Below are 16476 nucleotides of genomic sequence, written 5' to 3'. Positions count from 1 at the left end.
GAGACTCTGGGATGCAAGATCAGGAGTTTTACCAGTTAAAACGGGATGGGATTAGGACCAGCTTCACTGAAGGCTTCTGTGCGTTCTGTCCCACCACTGTGGGTCGCCTTCTCTGCCCCCTCCCCTGCACACACCTAACAAAGAAAGAAAAGAAAACTCAAGGAAACAAAGCTTTCCTTTTGTCACCAAGAGATCTTCCTTTTGAAGCAAAAAACCCACTCCCTCCTGCGTTTGGGTTTTGATTATCTGTGGTCCCCAGTCTGTTTCAGATGGTGAGGGCCTCAAGCCCACATGGGCTGCTTTGGAACCCGTGTTCAGGTCCCAGCATGTGGCAATGTGCTCCACTCTGATGACACTTTTCGTTTCTAATAATAGAACCGATGAAGTAATATTGCAATTGATGTTCCCGGGAATTTGATTGGATAAGTGCATAAACTGTGGAGGGGGAAGGGGTTTGTATGGACGGATCACATTAGTATTCCTGTCCTATCAATGTGCGGGGCCGTGAACAACGTCAGCCGGACTGACTCCCTGCGTCCGCCAGTCCCGCCACAGATTCATTTGGGATCCTCAAACAGAGGAGCCCGTAGAGACGAGGGATCAAGGCAGCCGTTTAGAGCCAATTGCCTTCTTCGGGGACTGCCAGCTCCTCCAGGCCTGGCGAGGGGGAGGGAGGGAAAAGACAGCCGGGCGCCGCTGCGGGAAGACGCTGAAGCAAGAGCGACACTCGCCCCCCGCCCCCACCTTGCAGCGCAGGCTTTGAAACCTTCTCCCCCCATCTGAATGGAAACTCGGAACCGCCAGGCGGCAGGTTCCTTCTCGCCCAGCCTTGCAATCCATGCCGAGGGGAAGGCGGTGCGAGCCCGCGCCAGCGCCCAGTTCCCGGGACAGGGCCGGTAATGCTAAGCAGAACTTGACCGAGCGTCTTCCTCGCTGCTAGTGGAAGCGATGCTGCACGGCACAGCCAGCGCTTCCCAGGCTCTCCTTCAAGCTGAAGGTTACCCACCCGCGCAGCCAGCCCTAACCCTGTGAGCGCCCGGCCTCGGGTCCCAGCTCCGGCTGCTTGGCGGCGGCACGCAGGGCAACTACTGGGCCGCCCGCGCTGGGGCGCACTGCACCAGAGGCTTCGGCTTGGTGGATGTGTATGCATGAGTTCTGCACCGAATGGGCGCAAAAAGCGCCCCAGCCGGTCCACCCGCTCCTCAATCTTCCAGATCAGCAAACCCCCGCTGCAGAGCGGCGACTGGGAGCGCAGGGGCAGCGGCTCCGAGAGCGCCCACAAAACCCAACGAGCCCTGGACGACTGCAAGATGGTAGGTGAAAACTGAGCCTTTTGGCGGGGGGAGGGGGCAGATTTTGTATGTTGACCGTTTGCTTGAGTACCAGCCACTCCCCCACCCTCAGCTCCTCCTTGTCGATCACGTGCACAAGCACTATTTTTAAATCTGCCGTCCCCCAAATTCAGGTGACACCCGGGTCGTAACGGCCCCGCAAAGAAGTGCACTGCAAGGGTTTTGGGGTCAGCAGCTGTAGGTCGTGCCTCTAACCTGCCTAGGGTAATGGAGGATGTGACAGATGCGGTGAACTAACATCTCACCGGGGAGGGAGGGGATGGAAAGTGGGGGTGCTGCTTTGTGGGGAGACAGTAGCAACCGACCCAAACAGAGCGCACGGGGCGCTGCGGAGGGGGCGAAGGTTACAGCGCAGAGGCTGTGGCCGGTCTTCCCATCAGCCTCCGCAGCCTGGGGGATTCAGTGGCCCGGCAGGAGGTGAATGGTTTGCGTACTTACAACCTCCCTTTGGCCCTTATCCCCAAGCAGCTTCCAGTGTCCTAGCTGTAGTGGAGTGGAATGTCTGTGAGAGCTCTCAGCATCACTTCCTAGTGACCTGGCAGGGGCAGGGCTGCCTGCAAATATGTCATTGCTCTTCAGAAATGAGTCTGAAGGGTGGGGGCAGGTGGGTCTGGAAATAGAATTTCCATGACTAGTCCCCAGTGAAGAATAAACGTGTGCCTTGGACGAAGAGAACTGACCATCTTTGCGCCTTAGTCTTTAAACACATAGTAGGCTCCTTAGCTGGAGATCTGGGGAGGTGGCCCAGGGGTTAGTGAAAGCCCCTGTGAATGTGCCTGAAACAGGAAACTCTGATGATAAGTTCTTCCTTATCCTTAAAGAAACTTGCTTCTTTTCTAGCTGGTCCAAGAGTTCAACACACAAGTGGCCCTGTACCGAGAGTTGGTCATTTCTATTGGGGACGTCTCTGTCAGCTGCCCCTCACTCCGGGCAGAAATGCACAAGACAAGAACCAAAGGCTGTGAAATGGCCCGTCAGGCACACCAAAAACTTGCTGCCATCTCAGGGTAGGAGCCTCTTGGCATTATTTGAATATATATGCATAGTGCGTGGATGCCACAAGGCCTCAGAGATGATCTCTGCAAATTTGGGGTTTTAACCAATCATCCTGACATCAGGATCTCAGGAGAGCAATAAACAAACTACAGGCCAAATTATAATCTGAAGGTTGTGTGGTTCTTGTATATATACTGAAGATTTTGGTCATTAAGTGATTTTTTTAAAATTAACTTTCAATATGCTGGCTACATGTTAGAATTTGGGTCTTAAGGGGTTTTTTTGCAGAATGTTTGGGCATCAAACTGAAGTCAAATCCTCATGCCTCAAGATTATTTTGTCATCTGCCGCTAAACATCTACTGCACAAGAGACCCGTACAGTAGAGAGAAAATCTTTGCTAAATCCCAGATCTACTAAACTATTTATACCATGAGGAAAATTCCTATGATACCATTTAAAATAAAATCCCTGAAATAAAATCTTGGATATAAATTATTCTCTTCACTGTAGTGTATGAAAGGGAAATTTTAACATAAGAAGAGCTTTTTAAAGATTGGGGAAATGCACAAATCTAACTAAATCTAAGCTGTTTATCACATACACACCCCCATTATTTTTGTTTATTTTGATCACATTTATGGATTCCCAAGCTTATTTTAGGTAATAATACAGTGAGTGAAAACTCTCCTGAGACCCCATCCACATCCTGATCTCTCAATATTGGGAGAAAGTTAGTCATGGATTTTGTTAACAGTTCCTGTTTTCAGATAAGCACATAGAGCAAAGAAACACAGGAATCTTATATAAATACATTAATTTATTTGATTCAGTCTAGTTAATAGCCTTCTGTTTGTGTGAGAATGGTTTTATCACAATAGAAGTCTATCTTAGACTCACCTGATAATATTGCAGGTTAATCACTTGTAGGAATTATATCAAATTTACTTATTTGAAAGAATCACTCTTTGTCATCTATAATGCCAGTACATATAGTGACTATTATTGGTATATACAGATTAGAAAGGCAGACATTTCTGCTCCTAAAACTAGTTTTCATTTCACAACAGGAATTTTATATCATGCAAAAAGATACACTATGCTAATCTTCTAGAAATGAATGATAAATAAGATGTTACAAACCTATTTTATTTAATAGAAATATTAAGAAGCCTTGTCCTTTTCTATTTTAGCTGTTATTCTGTACCTAACAAGAAGTGAATCTGGGAGTGAATCTAGGAGGTGGAAGAGAATTATATATAAATGTTTCAGAAATTTGGGAAGAAATGTGTCTGTGATAAATCCCAGACAAGAAGGGAGGAGAAACAGTCAAACACAAAGGGCAGTATAGTGCATTAAAAGTTGTAGAGAAATAATGATTCAGAAGGAAAACACATTTAGAACAGAGGATTTTATGCTCAGAGCTAAGAAATAGCATCTTTGAAAACCTTGTGTCCAAGAGTGTAAAATGGGAGTTGGAACTTAAATTGATGACATGTTCTAATCAGAGATGTACTGGACAAATGAACAGGGAGTTCAATTAGGCTATTTTGCTACACACATGAAATTCAGATTCTTCTAAAGGTTTAGGGAATAGTCTGAAACTACTGGCTAGAAGTTGAATTTTGAGGATTTGAGGTGGATTTTATTTACTAGGGATTATAGTCCTTTGCAATTTACTTACATGTTATCTGAGGGTTCATGTTATGGGGCAGTTTTATAAAAATTATTTTGAAAATACGTTGTTCTTAGAGCCTTGAAGGTACGGCTAACTGTAAAGAATGTTCTAGGGTTGAATTTGAAACATTTCCTCCTTAAAATAATAGTTAAATACAGTTTAACCCTCTTTCTAAAAAATGACAGCAATATAATTGAAGGAAATCCCTTTAGCTCCTCACCACCTCGGCTGCATTAATGAAGGATGCAACTCCCTTTGGTAGAATTCCATTCCAGATGTTGCTGGGGATATTGTTATGTGGGCTCTCATTTCAAGCTCAGTGTGAAGACTGGTAGGAGGCTGTAGGGTTCACTTTAAAATTTGAAGCAGGGGTAAGAAAAGCAAAAGTTCCTGTCTAGACAGACTAGATTTCTTGACTGCCCATTATTTGCCAGCACTACCCAGTTAATCCATAGACTAATCTTCTGAGGGAGGGATTATTATCTTTATTCTACAAGTGGGTCTCAGAGCAGTTAAGGAACTTGCCCAAAGTCACACAACTAGATGGTTCAACCTTGGTTCAACCCCACAATTTCATGTGGGATTCCAAAGTCCACCATCTTTTCTCTATGTAACACCACCATTCAAAGAGAGGTTACTTAAAAAAGATGGAAGTACAGCAACATGCTAACATATGTATAACCTGCAAAAAGAGTATGCTAAATGAATGAAGCCAGTCACAAAATGCCACATATCATGTGATTCCATTAATAGGAAATGCTCAGAAAGAGTAATCTACAGGGGCTAGAAAGTAGATTAGTGGGTGCCTAGGATTGGGGTTTGGAGCAAGGAGTGACTACAAATGCACTCGCTGTATCTTTCTGGAGTGATAGAAATGTTCCACAATTGAATTATGGGGGTGGTTGTACAACTGTATATTTACAAAATAATCATTAAATTGCACACTTAAAATGAGTGAATTTTATGGTATGCCAAGTATACCTCAATAAGTGTTTTTTAAAATGGTATAATCACCATCTCTATGATTACCACTTGCCTTTTGTTGGCTTTATTCTTTTCTGCACATGTAACTTTTCATGAAAGGGGTCTGAATGAGGAAGAATAAATAAACCTGGTTATCCATGCATTCATCAAGATGCCTGCCCGATAGCTTTCATCTAAGCACCAATGCTTTGCTCTGTGTAGAATTACAGGTGGGGGAACAGCAGGACTTGAAAGAATAAATGAATTCACTCATTTTTTACCAACACAATCACCCCTTTTGTGCTTACCTACCTGGCATTGGGGCCAGAGGAGGAAGACAGTGGTGCAGGTGGGCAGGGTAGACAGAGGATGAAGCAGACTAAATAGAGAGGAAGAGAGAAAATCATGAGTCAGAATTAAGCCACAAATGCTACATCCCTTTCATCCCTCACCAGTTGAGACCCTCAAGGAATGGTGACCACAGAGGAGAAAACATGAACTATGTTTCTCACTAGCTGGTAAGAAGGCATCTTCCCAGACACAATCAAAACCCTTTTTCAAATTATGTTTAGATCAGCAAAGCTCAGGCACAACCTTTTCTTTCAAAGGCCTGAGGTGTTTTCTGGACAGACCCAGTCAGGTGAATCCAAAGGCTCTGCTGACTGGCCAGATTTATCTGTGTTTCTACCTTTACAATGCAGAGCCTTCCTAGATATTAGGGCTAAGAGGGGCCTTAAATCACTGCAGTGTCCCCAAACTTGGTTTAGTAGTAGAATTCCCCCTTTAATGTAAATGTGGAAAGACAGATTTAGAAGGCAGGTCAAAGTGGCTTTGCTCTGCACTGCCCAGGGTGTGTGTGTGTGTTTATCAGGGTATGTGTCTGTCCAGACCCTGTATCCTTGGACTTCCTTCCCAACATGACTCCTGAGACACCTTTGAGAAATCCCTACTGCTCTGTGGCACAGAGACTATTAATTTAGCACAACATCCTTGGTTTAGATCTGAGGAGTCTGAGATTTAAAGTAACTTAAGAATTGGTCAAGTATGTCTGAAGATTTTGCAGTCAGGCACACCTCAGCTAAATACCTTCTTTTGTGACCTTGATGGAATGACTTAACTCTCTGAGTCTCAGTTCCCTCCTCTGTAAACTAGTTGTCATGCTCATTCATTGGGTAGCTGAGAGGACTTAGGGAGCTGAATGTGTGATGCCAGGCTGCTGATGGCACTGCCAGGTCAAGGCTGCTCTAAGACTGCAACTCAGGCCTCTTGCTCCCTGATCTGGGGCCTGTTCCATCAACCACACCACCTCCTGAGAAGGAAGAGAGACGAGCACAGCACACAAGCTAGAGGGACCCAGAGCAAACCCCAGGAGTGTTATGTTGTGGCTGGCAAGCTGGTAGTTAGGGTTCCTTTTCCTGTACTGCTTCTGAGGTGTCTCTGTTATACTGGATCCTCTTCACACCACTGCCTTCTGTTAGCACTGCTGCTGAGAGTCAGCGAGACCAAGTGTGATAATGTGAGAGGCACTATAGTACGAGTGGAAAGAGCAGACTCTAAATCAGATTAAGATCTAGGTAAATTCCTGACTTTACCACTTATGAGGGACACATGTGCATCACTATGCATATTGCTGGACAGGATAATGACTGGCATTCTGGTACAGTGGTTAAGTACTTAGACTTTAGAGCTAGGCTGCCAGTGTTCAAATATCAGCCTAACCATTCACAAATAGTGTCACCTCACACAAAGATATCATCTCTCTGCCTCACGTTCCTAATCAGCAAAGTGGGATTAGTAAATAATTGAACCAAATCATGTATAGCATTGTGAGGACTGAGTTAAGCACTTGGAAGGCTGCCTAGCATGCAGTAAATGTTATTACCAAGTTCAGATTCATGTAATTGAGGTGCTCAAGATATAGTTATATAAAATATATATTTATCCATCATTTATTTTTAAAAATTACATTCTGAGGTATTTTCTAGGTTAAATTCTCCCAGATTGCTATCAAAAAGCCTCTTCTTTAATGCCTTAAAACTACATGGAGATGTGAGGGTTCAAAAGTGGCTAAGGGTGGAAATGTTTTCTTTGTATAAATCAGCCTAGATTCTTCATAAATTATATAATATTTACAAAATCTTTTGATTTAGTTTGATATAGGTTGAGTGACATTGGACAAGTCCAGTAAATTCTCTGTACACCTTCATGAGTGTGTTGAATTGAATGACTTCAGAGTCTTCAGGCTTCATCACTGCAGTGCTCTATGTAAATTCATGTAAAACCACATCGACTTTGTTTACAGAACTGAGCTGTAAAAAAAATAATGCCACGCAGGAAGTTGGATGATTGAATTACAGAATCATCACTCACTTTTATGTGACAAATGTATGTGACACATCATTTGTCAAGATGTGAACAAACTATCATCACAAGAAGAATCTTACAAGAAGAATCTTAATTTCATATTGGCTTCATGGAAAAATACAATAAATATCCTAGAGATCCACACCCGTGATTTCAGGTTTCTCCCTCCAGCAGTTACTTTCCTGGTCAGCCATGCCCCTGTTGCTGCCTTTTCTCCTTTTGTCTCAATTCCCTTTCATTCTTCTATTTTGGGGGGATGGAGGTGGGGGCTGGGGAAGTCTGTTTTAGTTTTGTTTTGATTCCCGTTTGACTTTTCTGCCCTCTTTTTCCAGTCCCATTCCTAGCTGGTTCTTGTCCCTTCCCGCTTCTGTTTGCTAGTATGTTGTGAGGAGGGAGAGTGAGGAGCGAGAGAATGCAGACCCGCAGTTTAGTCTGTAAATGCTCCTTTTCGACGCTTGGCTGAGACGGCAGCAGCCTTGTGGGGAGGTAGAGGACAGAAGTACTTGCTGAGCATGGAGGCAGCCCTCTCAGCTTTCAGGATCCACATGGTGCAGGAGGCCTTAGGTGTTAGTGAAAGAGGCCTGGCTGGCAAGCATGCCAAGCTACCCACACTGTCTTTTATTTTCCCTTCCTATTGCAGGTGGTTTTGCTTTTAAATGTTAACTCTCTCTGGTCAAATAGTGAAAGGTGACTTAAAGCTACACCAAAGCATGCTGCCCATCAGAGAGAATGACAGTAGAACAATTCTGTATTCGTTTGCTAGGGCTCCAGTAACAAAGTACCACAAAGTGGGTGGCTTAAACAACAGAAAGTTCTTGTCTCACACTCTGGAGGCCAGACGTCCAAGATCCAGATGCAGGCAGGTTCAGTTCCGTCTGAGGGCCGGGAGGAAGAATCTGTTCTCCTCTCGCTCCTTGCAGTTTGCTGGCGATCATTGGTGTTCCTTGGCTTGTTGAGGCATTTCTGCCTTCACCTTCACATGTCCTGTGCCCTGACTGTGTGGTGTGTGTGTGTGTGTGTGTGTGGCCAAACTTCCTCTTTATATGAGGACACCAGTCATAATGGATTAGGGGCCCACCCTGCTTCATGTGACCTCATGCTAATCTAACTACTTACACCCGCAGGGACCTATTTCCAAATAAGGTCACATTTGGAGGTACAGGGGGTTAGGACTTCAGCATATGAATTTGGGGTGGGGGGAGACATAACGCAACCCACAGCACATTCCCTTGACCTGTCTCTAGAATGCTTATTTCAGGCTGTTTTGCCCAGTGGGGATGGTGTTTTGCCCAACATGATCTACATGCTCTCTCCACACTTTCCCACAAAGACTTCCCAGTGCCCAGTGTTTTATCATTTGCAGGATTGTAGCTCAAATTAGGGGTGGGGTTTGAGAACATGAAATAGAATGTTTTCTGTATGAAATGGATGTGTTCACAACAGGACTGAATCCCAAGTATGGTTAGCATTTTTTCTCTAAGCAATTTAATTACTGGTGTCTGAAGGTGGAACAAAAAAATCCAACTACAGAAGAGCATATTTTTTGGGGGGGAGTAGGAGAGGCACCTGATGGTCCGCATGTGGGGCATTCACCTTCTCTGGTCTGCATGGCTAGAACTGAGTAGGTGGTGGTCCCTCAGTGGTGCTAATTCTGTTACTTAAGGACCATAAGCATAATCTGGAGCAAGTGACAAAGCGCTGACTCACACCAGATTAAAGAAGAGGGCTATTATTAGCAATGACACTAAATGAGATGTGGAATCTAGACAAGTGCTCTCCTGTTGCCTGCTGAAGTTTAGCCTTTTTATGTTTTGAACAGATCTAATGACTTTCACCTTGTTAGACCCATCTGAATAGATGTTCCAATTAGAGAGAAAATTAAATCTAAAACGAACTTTAGGAAAATTCATCGTCACTTTATTAGTTATACTGTGAAGTACAAGCGAGCAAGGCTGTTTTCATTCATGTTTGCACTCTGAGTGGCAGCTCGCAAAGCTGTGTGTGTCTTTTTTGTTCATTAAGTTTACTTGGTATTTCCAAATGTATTCTTGAAAGGAACTGTCTTGACACAGAATTTCATAAGAATTGAGAAATTAAATTAGTTTACATTTTTGACATTTCTATTACTTTTGACTGTGATTTTTCTTTCTAGTTTGTAACTGGAAAACCAATATGTTGGCTTTTAAATAACAGAGGACTTGAAGAGCATACCTAAGATCGATTTTTGAGGCACAGGTGTTGATTATCAGGAGGCATTATGTATTTGAGAATTACTCATAAAGTGCATATGTTAATTGAGGCAATTTGATAAAAATATCACCCTAACATCTGTCTGCTTGGTGGCTTTATATTCAATAGTTAACCATTTTCCATTGAGATCACCTTTTAAAACCATTCTTTAAGTTTTTAGTCCTTGAAATTTTAGTTGTGTCTCCTCTGAAAAGATACCTACATAAAGCACAGCAGCAGAGCAGTCACTATCCCACCAGTTAGTTCATGTAGTTCCTCTGCTCCACAAGATGTGACTTGTCAAAAGGAAAGTAAAACTGACATGAAAATATTTAATTGCTTGTCTGTATACATATGTATATATATATACACATGTGTATTGCTTGCCTATATATACTTACATTTTTATATATGTATATAAATAAATACTAAAATTTGTGGAATAGACTTGTTGGGATAAAGTGTCTGAGCCTTTAAATAGAAGAGCTGATTAAGCAAAGAAAAGTTTCTGATCTAATGGGACACTCTAGATACAGTGTGTTAACAAAAATAAACCTTTGCAGCTGTAAGTAAACTAATAATCTATACTAACTTAACTGAATTTGAAGAAAAGGGGTAATACTAATCTGGAAGAAGTCAACCTCTTAGTACTTCAGTCGCTAAGAAAAATATCTTGAAGTCCCCCTCACCTCTCTTCTGTCAGTTAACAAATCCTAAAGTATTTTATCTTCTTCAGTGTCTATTGTCTCTCCTTTTTCCCCCCACTTCTGTGGCCACCCTCTTAGTTCTCAGTCAGGTACCTGCCCATGCCATCAACTATTGTAGTGCCTCCCAGGTGGTCTCCTTACTTAAATCACTCACCTCTTCTTTTCAGTTTATCCACAAGGCCTAGATTAATCCTCCTAAAACTTTCCTCTGATCTTGTCACTTCTTTGCTTTAAAACTTCCAAAGGTCTCCCATCGTGTAAGGTGGTGTCTTCACATGTGGTCCCTGGACTGTCTGTCTCAGAGTCAGCCGGGGCACCCACACCTAAAGAACCAAGATCTCTGGGGAGTTAGGCCTGGAAATCCAGAATTTAACCAGGCACCACCACTTCCCCCAGGAGACTCTTGAGACATCTGAAGCATATCTATTGAGATATGAGGCCTGTTGGCCTGAAGCAGTGATTCTTAGCCTGGGCTGCACCCTGCAATCACCTGGGAAGCATTACAAAATTGCTGGTGCTCCTATTCCACCCCTAAAGTTTCTGATTTAAGTGAGCTGGGATGCAGCCTGGACATTGGGATATTTTTTATAGTTCCCCAAGTGAGCATCTGTATCAAAAGCGCTTATGTTTGGCTACATTTAACAAAAAATTCCAAGAGGCAGTTGCTTAAAGACACCAGAGTTTCTTTCTCACAGAAAAGAAGCCCTAGACTGGACACTTCAGAACTCGGATGGTGGCTCCATGAAATCATCATTCTGTCACCCATTCCAGTTTATGGCTTTCATTCTCAGTCCCACTTTAGGATGCAAGATCACTGCAGAAGCTCCGGCTATCAGTCCACGTCCCAAGCTAGAAGGAAGGATGAAGGGGACAAGTTCCCAGCTGGATTAGCTCTTTTAAAGCAAACCCAAACCAGAATTTCAGAACCGCATCCCATGGTCACATCTCCAACAAGGGAGGCTGGGAATGGTATTCTTTGATCACTGCCTCCTTAAATGAAAGGAGGACTTTATTACCAAGCAAAGGGAAAGAACTGCTCTGGGAAACAGCTAACAGTCACTGAATTGCCGAACTTAGTGAATACAACCTGTATTCCTGGACTTACCTTTCACCATTTAACTTGTAAACTCTACTCTGAAACAGTTCTACTTTTTACCCCATAAGTGTGTGTAGCAGGATGGCCTTATGTCTATATCTCTGGTTTCTATATATAAAGCATATTCTTTAGCTATTAAAAGAAATAATTTATTCTCCTGAATGTCAAGGTCTTACTTACAGTCTCATCATGGTGCACTGTGCTCCTCACACTGAAATCCAGAACAGAGGAAAGGATCACAAAGGGATTAAGATGTTGCTGCTTTTAAACGGATGCATGGAAAGAGAAGTTCGGGAACCACTGGGGAGGACAGGCAGTTAGGCAAGGTGCCTTTGAAAGGGCTCGAGTATAATTTTCACAAGACAGGATGTGAAATGGAATAGGGCCTGCAAAGAGTATACATAGTGGCACTCAATAAATCAATTTTAAACAAATCTACCAGACTTTGAGTAGGACTCTTTAAAATCTTTTTTAAAAAACTCTCCTTAATAAATCAAAGATTTCATCAAAGAGTTAAAATCTGATGAGCTATTAAGAATAAAAGGTAGAAAGGCAGAGACTTTTGGATATGGGGATATGCTACAAGATTATCTATGATCATTATATTGAGCTCATTAAGAGAAATTGAACTTGAAACTCATAATCTCATAGAAACAATGTTACATATAATACTTAGATCCTAAGTGGCATTTAATTCATAATTCCCTTATTATAAACCTATTCAACATATACAGCAGCGTTTTCTATGGGGAAATATATTCATTTCCAACTCTGGAAGTCATCTCCCTATTCATAGAGTATCCACCATGTGCCCTGTGCTTTTCTAGGTGCTGGAGATACAGCAGTTCTAAACAAAACAGAGAAGGTCCCTGCATTCATGGTGGTATGGTTAAGAAACTCCATGGTCTGAATGTTGGTGTTCCTGCAAAATTTACATGTTGAAATGCTAATACCCAATGTGATGGTATTAGAAGATGGGGATTTGGGGAGATACTTAAGCCGTGAGGGTGGAACCCTCATCAATGGGATTAGTGCCCTTATAAAAGAGGTCCTAGGGAGCTCCCTAGCCCCTTCCACCATGTGAGGATGCAGCAAGAGCACCACTGTGGGCCAGGAAGAGGGCCTTCACCAAATGCCACCACACTGGTGCCTTGTTATTGGATTTCCAGCCTCCAAAACTGTGAGCAGTTCTGTTTTTTGTAAATTTCTGTTTTTTATAAGCCACCCAGTCCATGGTACTTTGTTATAGCAGCCTGAATGGTCTAAGACAAAATAAACAAGCAAAAGAGAGCAATTCAGATAATGATAAAAGCAGTGAAGATAAAATAGATTGATATTATTAAAGAATAATAGATGCCAAGTGTGTAGTTATTTTCAGATAAGGTATTCAGAAGGGCCCCTCAGAGGGCCTTTTGTTATTTTTTTCCCTGTCTGCCTGTTTTCCTCTTCTTCCTAGCTGAGGGAGCTAGCTTGGATACCTGACTTGGAGAAGGGACCAATCATGTGATGATCTGAGAGAAGAGCATTTCAGAGAGAATAAAAAGTGTAAAGGGTCCTAAAAGATGAACCAATCTTGGCATGTCTGGGGAAAGAAAGAAAATTAGATTATCAGTTTGAAATTGTCTTCAGCTGTAAATGACATAGGGCAGATTTCAATGACTTAAACACATGAGGGTGTATTTTCTCACATAAGTAAAAACCCAGGAGTAGGGAGTAGCAAGCATTAATTCATGTTCCTAAGATATCAGAACTGAAATTTCTGTAATACTCCCGGCATTTTCCTCAAGGTGCTAAGATTGCTGCTTCAGCTCCCAAAATTGTGTCCATGTTCCCAGCAGGTAGGAAGGGCAGACAGCAAAAGGCTGAGACGTAAGACTTTTTAGAGGACTTTCTCAAAAACCTTACTCAGCCGCCTCCATGTGCATACAGTCGGCCAGGACTGTGTCATGTGGGTTTTCTGGATACAAGTTTCATGATCTAATTTACATACATCTCTCTCCATACTAGCTGTCTAGTGAGGACAAACATTTCCAAATCTGTAAGCCAAAGTGATGTTTCCTGAGGCCCAGGACAGGATCTTTAGCAAGACTGTAGAGACAGGCAGGGTAGGGAGCTTAGATGTGAAAAGTGAGGAAAAAAAGGGGTGCAGGAGTCAGGAGGAGGAAGTAGGATGCCACCCCACAGCATCTGCCGCTCCTGGCTGCCATTTCCCTCTCAGTTTGCTTGTTCACCCATTCATTCATTAATCACTGGCCACCTGCTATGCGCCAGGCACTGTGCTAGGTTCTGGAAGGATAAAGATGACTAAACACAGCCCCTGCCCTGGGGAGCTCATTGCCTAGAATCTGTGTCAGAGATAGATATGTAAACAATCACTGCCTGAAAATAGTGGGACCAACATGGCAATAGAAAATGTGGATGATAGTAGAGGCATAAAGGAGGCAGCAATCAGTTCTCTTGAATGGGTGTAGTCACAGAGATGACTTCATAAAGAGGATGATGCCACATGCACTGAGCTTTGAAGGACAAGCAGCAAGGCCCTTTCTCTTTTGTGTCCTTAGGCTTCCTGCAGCGAGTCAACCTTAGGGGGCACCATTTCTCTTTCTTGAACCAAGGGGGAACAGGAGTTTAAATGTGTTAAGAACAAACAGTGTGCTGTGCTCTTTGCACATATTATTTCATGATTAATTGAGTTCATCTGAAATAATATTTACTTAGAACCCAGTGTGATCATGTTTTAAAGTCTGCTATGTTGGCTAAGAAATGCATTTACCTATAAGTAACGAAGAGTAGCCTCCATGTGCATACAGTTGGCCAGGACTATGTCATGTGGGTTTTCTGGATACAAGTTTCATGACCTAATTTACATACATCTCTCATGTACATACACAGTGGCTGAATCATAGAGCCAGTGGTGTAGGTGGGGGTGAGCAGGGATTACCTTACCAGTTTGAGTGTATCAGGACTATAGTGACTTTCCCCCTGTGGTTCCAAGAGAGTGCTCATCCTATCCAGGGCCACTGAGGCTCCAGAGCTCTCTTGACTGTAGATGAGGCATGCCTTGAAGTTTTCCGAATCACCCAGAATGCTAGATATTTTTAAAATTTTCCATTGTGTAGTATAGGTTCAGGAAGTAGAGTTATTTGGTGGGTTGGGGTTTGAATACTAGCCTCTCTGGTGCCAGAGTCTTTATTCTTGACAGTATGCTGGGCTGCTTCCCCAGACGGTCCCTTCTTTCTTGGAGCAGCCCCAGGACTGGCCCAATGCTTCCCTCCCCCTCTACTGCCATAAACTATTACTTCTACCCAGTCTCTCCCCTCCCCAGACACACTTCACCACAAGGACCTCTTCAGCTGGCACACAGCTGACATGAAGGTTGTTGAGCTCCCTCAGCTAGGAAGAAGAGGAAAACAGGAAGACAGGGAAAAAAATAACAAAATAACGGCCTTGCAGAGCTGTGGGGCAATGTGAATGGGTCTCGGGTCTGTGTCCTCCAGGTCTCAGCACTTCTCTCTGGGCCCTGGCTTTTTCAGACTTCCTTCCTCTGCACTATACCTACTCAGATGGCTCCATCCTTGGGAATCTTCTTTCTTGTTTGCCTGTGTAAGCCCTAGAAATGACCATATCATATCAGACTTTGACCCAGGTCTGGGTAGGCCGAATTCCAGGTTTCAAGAACTGACCTCCTTCTTCCACAGAGGACATCTAAGGAGGAGCAGGAAGCCCCATTAGCCCAGCAACACTGACCATCCAGCCCCACTCCAATCCATCAATGAGCACAGGGGTAAAAAGAGAAATGGAAGTGGGGTGAGGAATGGTATCATGTGGAGGGGCCCAAAGGAGAGACCACCTCCCGCTGTGGTGATGGTGACATTATTTTCTCAAGAAAGAAACACTAAAGCTGGGTGGGAAGACGGAGAGAACTCACAGGGAACAAGAGTGGGAGGAGATGACCGGGCCATTCTCAGACGCCACTTCTTACAATACCCCAATCCCTCGGCAGCACCCACAAGAGTTCCTGTTCCCCCAGCGTGTGAAGTTCAAAATCATAATAGTTATTGTCAAAATTGTTCCCCTTATGAGATTGCCATTTTCAGCCAGAATGGCAGCCCATTAGAGTGTCAGGCTCTGACTTTTCAGATTCTTTCCTTCCCTTAGTGAGTCTAAGTTTGAAGCTTTCCACTTGGCTTGGAATTCTTATTTCCATTCTTGCTGTCCACTCACCGAGCTGAGGAATTATGTGAAGCTCGTTTTTTCCCTCTCAGATATTCATCTTCAGTAAACAGATATAGATTCTGATTTTTCATCTTTTAATCTCATCTTCCTACAATTCCATCACTGTGTAAATTCCTGTCTTAGAATTAAAGAATACACCATTCCCTCTGATGTAGGAAAAATTTAGGTAAATAATAGAAAATAATTTCTAAAATTGACCCTGGTGTATACTAAGCAACTTCCTGTTTCTTGAATTATACACCCCCAACATTTTGGGTTTTGTATATTTCTGTCCAGAGGGGGATTTTTTCCTAAGTATTCTACTCCTAGTTTGCTGTAACAAGGAGCAGGTGGGGTAGAAAATGAATAATGGAAAGTGAGTCAAGGAATAAGACTGTGGCTCCTTACAAAGACTTTATTAACTTTTATAAAAATCTTTTGTTTTGGTTTTGTAATAATCCTCATCTGGGTCCTGCTCAAAAATAGTGGCTACTGAAAGAACAGAAAGACCTTCTATGAGGCCCACTATGACTTCTCACCCACAAATGAGCTAGATGAGGCACATAAATGGCCAGAATCTCTCTGGTGGTGATTCGGTAGTTTGTTAAAGTATAGCCGTCTTCCCCATGGAAAGGGGAAGTACTCACCCTCCTGAGAGGTGAGTGGAGGGTCTCTCCCAAGCAGGGTATAAGGCCCTCCAGAGAAATGGAACCACTAGGATATATGTGTGTGAGTGCTGGCAGTGTGGGGGCTGTATGTGTGGGTGTATATAATGAGGTCTTGGCTTGTACACTTCTGGAGGCTGAGCAGTCCCATGACTTGTGCCTGCAGCCAGAGATCACAGGAAACTGGTGGCCAGCGATTCGGTCAGCTGTGA

At 43.3% G+C, this 16476-nt stretch overlaps 1 protein-coding gene across 1 annotated transcript in view; it reads left to right on the top strand.

Annotated features, from left to right (window-relative positions):
* The first annotated feature begins 502 nt into the window (after positions 1-502).
* Positions 503-16476, top strand: part of RGS7BP (regulator of G protein signaling 7 binding protein) — a 101059-nt gene continuing 85085 nt past the window's right edge. The window contains exons 1-2 of the mRNA XM_036887877.2: positions 503-1313; positions 2193-2359. Coding sequence (XP_036743772.1) covers positions 1149-1313; positions 2193-2359 — 332 coding nt within the window. The 5' untranslated portion in view covers positions 503-1148. The remainder of the gene's footprint in view (positions 1314-2192; positions 2360-16476) is intronic.

Source organism: Manis pentadactyla, chromosome 2, assembly GCF_030020395.1.
Source record: "Manis pentadactyla isolate mManPen7 chromosome 2, mManPen7.hap1, whole genome shotgun sequence".
In the NCBI taxonomy this organism is placed as follows: Eukaryota; Metazoa; Chordata; class Mammalia; order Pholidota; family Manidae; genus Manis; species Manis pentadactyla.
This window is presented reverse-complemented; position numbering and strand designations above follow the sequence as displayed.